The following is a 7,963-nucleotide window of genomic DNA, read 5'->3' as shown; positions in this document are numbered from 1 at the left end:
TGCCTCCACTCGGGGGGCTGCAGCCCCTGGGAGGAGCCTACAGACCCTGCCTCCAGCGTCCGCCTGGTGGGCACTCACCCACCCTGCACCTCGGGCCTGGCGCTTAGATAAATCGGCCTGCTTCCTGGCCAACTAGGATCAGCGAGAGAGAAAACCCAGGCGGTCCATGCTTAACTTTTCCTTCAAAGCCCCTGACCTCGTGATGAAGAACAGTTGGAAGAAAGGCAGGTCAGGGCTGATCAGAGTAAAACAGCGGGCCAACAAGCCCATAAAGCCCCTAGATTTAAATGCCAAATTGGCAACCCTATCGGGTCCCCCTCCCCTCCCTTTGGGAGCTTTGTACCCTATCATCCAATAAACTTTACGATCGTTCAATAAACCTTGCTTTGCTGCCCACCACTCTGTGTGATCTACCTCTTCTTTCTTCCAAGCAGCCTGACCAAGAACCAGGGGCACTGGAGGAAAAGAAATCCTGTAACACTCAGAACTGGTTGTCCCTGCGCTCCATCCCACCGCCAACCCCTGAGTCAAAATTTTGGTTTTCTCTTGGAGAAGTTGTTTGCTTGAACACTTTATTTAAAATTCAGATTCTGGGGGTGCCTGGGTGGCTCAGTGGGTTAAGTGACTGACTTGTGATTTCAGCTCAGGTCCTGATCTTACGGTGGTGAGATCAAGCCCCACATCAGGCTCTGCGCTCAGCCGAGAGTCCATTTGGGAGTCCATTCCCTCTGCCCTTCCCCTCCCCACCCTTCCCCACCCACTCACTGGTGCCAGCTATCGGTCTCTCAAATAAATACTTAAAAAAAAAAAAAAAAAAAAAGGATTCTGAAGCCTTCCTGATGGCTGGCTCTTGAGGATTCATTCCATTCCTAAATTAGTTGAAGCTTTTAGAGCTCTCTTCCAAATTACCTCTTTAATATTTTCTGCAAAGGCAACGGAGAACCTGCTGAGGAGTGAGAGTGCTGATGCTGACTGTGGTTCCTCCTTAGGACATTGGCAAAATACCTTATTTCCCTGGGACTCAGTTTCTATAGTGGGGGGGTGGGGAGTATCGCCCGCATTATTTCATGTTACTCCTCTTTCTCCAAGTCACACCCTTTAAGACACTTTAAGGAATTTAAAGAGTGGGGAGAAAAGGAAGCTCCTGTAAGTGCAAGTCTTTTTTTTTTTTTTAAGATTTTATTCATTTATTCATGAGAGACACAGAGAGAGGGAGGCAGAGGGAGAGGGAGAAGCAGGCTCCCCACAGAGAAGGGAGCCCGACACGGGGCTCGATCCCAGAACCCTGGGATCATAACCCAAGCCAAAGGCAGATGCTTAACGGACCCGGCAACCAGGTGCCCTAAGCGCAAGTCTTAAAGATGGTTAAGAAATAGATTGGAATTGGTGGCTGTCCCTCTGAATCCTTGGAGAAAACCCTAGTGGGGAGGAGGGCAGCTCACAGGAGGCAGGGTCTCCCTAAATTTGGCCATTAATGGGAAGAGACTAGAACACTGGATAGTGTCAAATCCAGAGTCCCAGAAGGTGGCCCCTCATGGGCACCATAAAAGGAGGTTAAACAAGGAGGGGGAGGTTATGATCAGCAGGACCTCAACTGCAAACCAGGTGATGCCAGTTACTCAGCCTGCGATGGCTCTGGCTCGCTCTTCCCCTTCCATAAAGTGGGTATGTTAATAAAGTCTGCTCTATTGTCCTCCAAAGATTTCACCATGAGGTGAAATATAACAAGGGATGTGAATTTTCCCTATTTTTATCGCCAGCTGGCTAATGGCTTTGTTTTGGTGTTTATGCAGCCCTCAGGCCTCTTGCCCTTTGCCCATCACTATTTTATCCTCAATTTTTAAAAAAAGAAAAAGCACCATCAATTCTAAGACATTTCACTTTATTTAAAAGAAGCCAATATACAGGATATAAAGGGCATGATATTTACAACAGTACAGTAAACAGGTTGGTTTCCGGTAGGATCAGTAGTCTTTCAATGAGTATAAACCCCGCCCCCCTTCCCCTTGACACTAGACCCAACTGGCAGACAAACAGCAACAGTGGGGTGGGATGGGACTGCGGGATATAAAGTTTCCCTGGATGGAGCTAAAAATCAGGTAGATGCTAAAACGTCCACGAAGGGGTCTTGCTGGGGGTGGGGATGGTGCCTTGCCTCATTTCTCTTGAGGGCCCGGCGGCGGGAATGGTGAGGGATTTGCCCAAGACTAACACACAGCCCAGGTCCAGTCGGGAACCTGGAAATCCTCCAGCCAAGGGAAATTCCCTTTCCGAGAGAATCAGCCTTCACCCACACCCACCCAGCTGCCTCCAGACTCCCCATGTCAGGAGGATGCTCGGGGTCTCAAGATGGTGGAACCCAGGTCTGAGGAAGTCCCAGCACCCCGGTTCCTGCCCCAGGCCCTGGAGGAACACATCAAGGACTGCAGCCCAGGCCTCGGCCTGGAGTGGGCACAGCTGTGGCTGGGTGGTGGGCATCTCCCAGCCCTTCCATTCCTGCTCCAGTTCCCTGACCACCCGGGACCCACTAGGGTCCAGGCCCCAAGGAAACCGAGCGCCCCCTGAACCAACAGTCCCATGGTCACCCACGGTCCGCTGCTTCTCAACCTCTCCCAAATACAGCTGACCTGGCAATGGACCTTGGCACACCAGACCCATGTCACAGAGCAGAGCCCACCCTCTGAGGCAGAGCTTGTCCCCTACCCGGTGTCCCCTCTCCCCTCCTCCCCACCCACCTCCATTCTGAATTCCCCGCTGCCCACCCACTCCCACAGGTGCCCCCCCCCCAGAGACTTTCAAGGACCGAGGAGCTGGAGGGTGTGTCAAGGAACAGGGAAATGGGGTGAGGTGGGACATACATAGGCTCTGCTGAAGCTGCTCACAGGTGCAGGGGTGGAGGGTGGGGAGGCCCGGGAGACGGGAGGGGCACTGATCAAATTCAGTCCAGCAGTGACATGCGTCTTGTTCACAGGAGAACACCGGGCTACCAGAACTGCCTACCCTAGATTTAAAAACCCTTTCCTTTCATAAAAATAGATGAGAATCTCTTACTTTATAAATAGATTACATTTAGCTTAAGTTACACCTTATATTACCCCCTCCCCCACACCCTCTCCCCCCTTCCAAGCCCAAGTGGTTTGCTTCTCTGAAGGTCAGAGCTAAGTCCACGATGGACTGGCCCTTCAGAGACCTCAAGATATATTGCTACAAGAAAACAAAATGTGTTTACTTGCCAATGTTTTGTGGGGTTTTTTCCCCCGGTTTGGAGTCTCAGAGGAGTGTGTGTGTGTGTATGTGCGTGCGTGCGTGCGCGTGTCTTCCACAACCAGGGAGCCAAAAAGAAGCTACTCTCCCTGCCCCTCCCCAATCCTCTCTTTTTATAAAACCCCCAAAAATAGGAGAGTGAGAGAGGGCAGCACAGGAGAGCCCATCTGAGAACAACCTTAAGATACCAATGTCAATATGACACTGGGCTTAGAAATAGAAATTTGAGTATTTACAGCTTTACAGAGGACGGAGCAGTTCGTCCCAACCAGACCGGGGGCTGCCCCAGAGAGCGTTGGGGTCTTTCTTGGCAAGCTGTGGGCTCATGGCAGGGGCACGAGCAAGGGCCCACTGGCAACAAACTCAAAAAAGAACTTGGTGGGGAGAGAGGCAGCCGGGCCCAGGCCCGGGAGGCTGGTCAGCCACACCCTTGCCGCCCCCAATACCCCGCATCCACCTGCCCCAGATCCTAGTTCCCCAGGGCAGAGCAGCTCTGGAAAACCAGCAGGAAAAAGCTGCACGGCCAGCGTCCATCTCTGGCTGTCGCCATTTCCACACTCCCTGGTACCCTAGTCCCAGAGGCAAACGTCCTATGTACATGAGCATAAATAACACCACTGGACACCGACAGCCACGGTCCCCTTAGGTACCCCCGAACACTTACACTGCTGCCTTATGTCTTAACACTACAGATAGCTCTGTCACCCTCCCCACCACCTTGAGGAGCAACCCAAGCCTGGCCTCTGCTCTGCTTCCCAAACCAGGTCATTCCATGACCCCCCTCAGCCCCAGACAGAGGAGGCCCCGGGGACGCGGTGGGGGGTCCTCCTGGAAACGGAAAATCTTTCCAGCAGCTGAGGTCCACATCCGACTTTGGTTAAAATAAAACTAAAACTAAAACAACAACACTAATGGCAATAATAATCAGGTATGTTTGAACCCTGTAACCTTGAGAACAAGGGTCAGGGAGGAGGAGAGCCCGGGGCTGTCCCTCCTCCGAAACCACTGTCCCTCTGCGTACCTACCCAGGGGCTGTCGGGCTGGGAACGGAAGCCTCTGGGCCAGACAGCCACAGGGGACCAGCAGGTTCCCTCGACAACCACAAAAGAAAAAAAAAAAGGAGAAAAACTCACCATAAAGGCCACCAAGTTCTGATAAATAAAAATTACATACGGTCACTAACACACATGCTCTCTCTCTCCATATATATATATATAATATGAATATTATGTACAATGGTTTTAAGACTGCAAAACAGGTGGGGAAACGGAAGAGAGAAGGCCCTTACAGTCGCTGGTACCCTGAGGAAGAAAGACAAGAGGCTGCCACCCGATTCACAGCCAGAGGCCCTCCTCCGCCTCCACAGGAGAGAGGTAGGTGGGGAATTCTGGGCCTCCGGCGCATTTTGCTTCTTGGACCTCCAGGGGGAGCTCCTGGGCCAATAAAAAAATTTTAATTTAAAAAAACCCAGAAACACAAAAATCGGCAATCATGCCCCCAGGAGTGGGTACAAAAAGAAAAAATTTTTTTTTTTTTTAAGCAAAACTTGCTCGGCTGGCTCCACACTGAGATTTGGCGGGTGGCCTCCACACGGGGCCTTCTGACCCAAGTGTTGGGGAGATACTGGCTCAGGTTAACTCCCCACTGGTTGGTCAATCAAGTGAAGTATGGAAACAGGCTTGCATATGTCCATGAGCAGAACCAAGGGTGGTTCTCACACTCCAGCTCCACTCCTGCCTCCTCCAATCTGCCAGCAGCCCTTGTTGCCTCTCTCCCCCTCCCTTTCCAGTGCCTGCCGGTGGCCAAATAGCCCACGACTGGGGGCAGTAGAGAACCAAGCAAGATGGCGGCAAGCAGTGCCAACCCAGCCCCACTGCGGAGGGCTGGATACCAGGCCTCGCCCCCTCCAGGCTTTCTCACAGAGAAATTACAGATCTGTAGCCCCTTATCATTGGCTGGGAAGGGAGAGAAAAAACATCAAGTCATCGGGGCAATAAAAGACCCCTCCCACCCCACAAAGGTCCCAAGAAAGCAAGCAGTCAGGTGGGCCAATGGCCTTGCAGCACCCCCCCCCCCCACCGACCTCACTACTGACCTTGACAGAACCCCTACTCCCAAGTCAGTGCTCACCCTCAGAGGCTGCGAGAGAGATCGCCCTAGCCTCGGCCTCCCTGCCAGCTCCAGGGGAAAACCAGGAGTCTGGGTGACGGCCTCCCTTCCACAAGGATATAAGGCAAGCTGCTATTTTTTTGTTTTGTTTTGTTTTGTTTTTGCATAGTAGTTTAAACACAGTGAGACTCCACTTTCCCGCACAGTGCCTTGTCCCTCCGCTGCGCCACTCGATCCAGAAAGAAAATAAAATTTTGTCTTCCCTCCCTCCTCCCATCTTTTCTCTCTTGTCAGTAAGTAAAAACACTGGGGAGGCCCCCACCCAGGCCTGGAAAGGTTGCAAAGGCAAACAGCTCCTTCCTAGGGATGGGGAGGTGGACCACCCCTAGGCCAACTCAGGTCAGCACTGGCCTGGCGGGGCAGAGGAGGGGAGGGCAGAGCTCAGGGCCAATCAGAGAAGCAGGTGGGAGGGGAGAAATCCACATTATACCAGGCCAGGGGCCCCATCCCCACCTTAGAGTTTTGTATAAAAACACCTGCTAGGAAGAATTCTTTGGAGCTCAAAGTGGCTCAGCTTAAGGGAAAAGGCACAGTTAACACTGCATCATCCGGACAGAAGTCTGCATTTGTAACGTGGAGAACAATAGAAATTGACAGCACCATTCCTTGGGTGGGTGGATGGAGGCGGGGCACTGGTTGGTGGTGGGGTGGAAGGAAGGAAGCAGCGGTCCCTCGGGGCCTCCAGAGAAGGGAGGGCACAGGGAGTCTGTGTGGTGAGAACTGGAGCCCCACTCCAAGAAGCCTTCCTGGCCCCATGGGGAGAGGGGCAGAGGCGCCATCACCAAGACCAGCAGGCACAGGGGGCCTCCGTCATCAGCTGACCATGGGTTCCACATCCGCCTCCCGCTCAAACTCATCCTGGATCTCGTCTGTACTTCCTGAGTCACTGCTGGCCACGGAGCTGGGGGATGGTGAATTCCTGGAAGGCATAAGAGAACAGGGGTCATGCAGAGGGCAGCCTGGGGACTCCTGAAGGGATCCAAGGGGCGGGAAAGACTGAGCTGCCCCTTGCATAAAATCCAGTCATTGATGACCCTGCCCTGAGACCCCGCCTTCACTCTGCTCTCCCTAGAATCTTCTAAGCTCACGGAGTTGACTGTGGCCCTGAAGACCTCTTGGGTCCCCCTGAACAGCCTCTAAGTGCTCTGGGTGGGGATAGCTCCCTGGGAGCAGGAACCATGGATCGAGCTCCGGTCCTACTCTCCAACCACCTAACACAGGTCCAGGCACACAGTAGGTGCTCAGTAAACCCTAATTAACTCAGAGCTCAGCAGGAGGCCACATGGGACAGCGGCTAGTAGTACTGGGTCTGGATCCTGGCCCTATCCCCGATGAGCCGGGAGCAGGGAGCAAGCTGTTTAACCTGTTCCTCCATCTGAACACAGAGGTGAGGACAGTGGATTCCAGGGACAACAATGAGCTCAAGGTATGACATCTTAAGCCCAGCCCCTTCCCCCACTGAGCTGCCCCTCCCTCTTTTATAACCTGAACGACAGTCATAATAATAAGAACCAGTACAATGAACACATCTGTGCTTTGTGCCCAGCATTTCCTCGTGTACCATCTCATTTTATTACTGGCATATCTGTCTCCCCGCAAAAGGCTGTGTTCCTTGAAGGCAAGAGCTCTGTCTTTGTTTTGACATTCCCTGGCAAACACAAGGGGCCTGAGGCATGTCAGTGTCCTGGGGACAGACTCAGTGGCCCTTGGTGGGAGGACAGGAAAGGAAGGGAAATTGCTTCCCACGGACACCAGGAGCCCCATCAGCAGTGATGCTGGGGAGTGCCCTGCGTCCCTCCTCCACCCGGCGACTGGGCAGAAAGTGGGGCATGAGCCCCAAGAGGGTGGGGGCTGCAGCTGTTCTGTTCATCACTGTCCCTGCGGCCTGGCACAGAGCAGGCCTTGGAAATGACAAGAAGCTGCTGAGTCAGTGGGGGCAGGGCTGCTGCGGGAGGTGCGTGCGATCAGATGCTCAAGTCCTCCAGCACACAGCCGGTGGCTGATACTGGATGCGCGGATGGATGGACGGATGGGCTGGGCAGACGAAATGGACCAGGCGATGAGGCGCAGCCCCACAAATCCCCGCCAAGGACGCTGCCACTGAACCCGCAGGGAGGAGGGGCCAGGCACCTGTCCGCAGAGCCTTTGATGAGCCGGCGGCAGGTCTCCATCTGCACGTCCAGCCCGCGTTTCATGCTGCACATCTCCATGTACTCGTGCAAGTGCCGGTTCATGTCGCTCTTGGCCGTGGCCAGCTCCAGCTGAAAGGCCGCAAGGCACGAGAAAGGTGAAGCCAAGTCCCCCGCAACCAGGAACCCTCGGTCACTTCCTCCGCGCGTCCTCGGTGGTGACAGCACCAAGGCCACCCCGGGACACCACACCCTGCACTCTCCGCATGCTGGACCCCAGCCTCAGAACTGCTTGCAGGGAACGGGGAACAGCTGCCTAGTGACCCGAGGGGCAGCCTGTGTGGGGTCCCCTGACTCTACCCCGCCCAGCCTCCCACCCTGCTTTATACAGACTTGCTTAG

General features: G+C 53.9%; 1 protein-coding gene across 1 annotated transcript in view; it reads right to left on the bottom strand.

Annotated features, from left to right (window-relative positions):
• Positions 1-4,801: 4,801 nt before the first annotated feature.
• IFFO2 (intermediate filament family orphan 2) overlaps positions 4,802-7,963 on the bottom strand; it is a gene marked incomplete at its 5' end in the record, with an annotated part of 43,031 nt that continues 39,869 nt past the window's right edge. Inside the window, 2 exons of the mRNA XM_080800170.1 lie at positions 4,802-6,352; positions 7,564-7,694. Coding sequence (XP_080656296.1) covers positions 6,247-6,352; positions 7,564-7,694 — 237 coding nt within the window. The 3' untranslated portion in view covers positions 4,802-6,246. The remainder of the gene's footprint in view (positions 6,353-7,563; positions 7,695-7,963) is intronic.

This window comes from Martes martes (genome assembly GCF_963455335.1).
Source record: "Martes martes genome assembly, chromosome: 4".
NCBI lineage: Eukaryota > Metazoa > Chordata > Mammalia > Carnivora > Mustelidae > Martes > Martes martes.
Note: the sequence above shows the minus strand (reverse complement) of the source record. Positions and strands in the feature narration are given on the sequence as shown.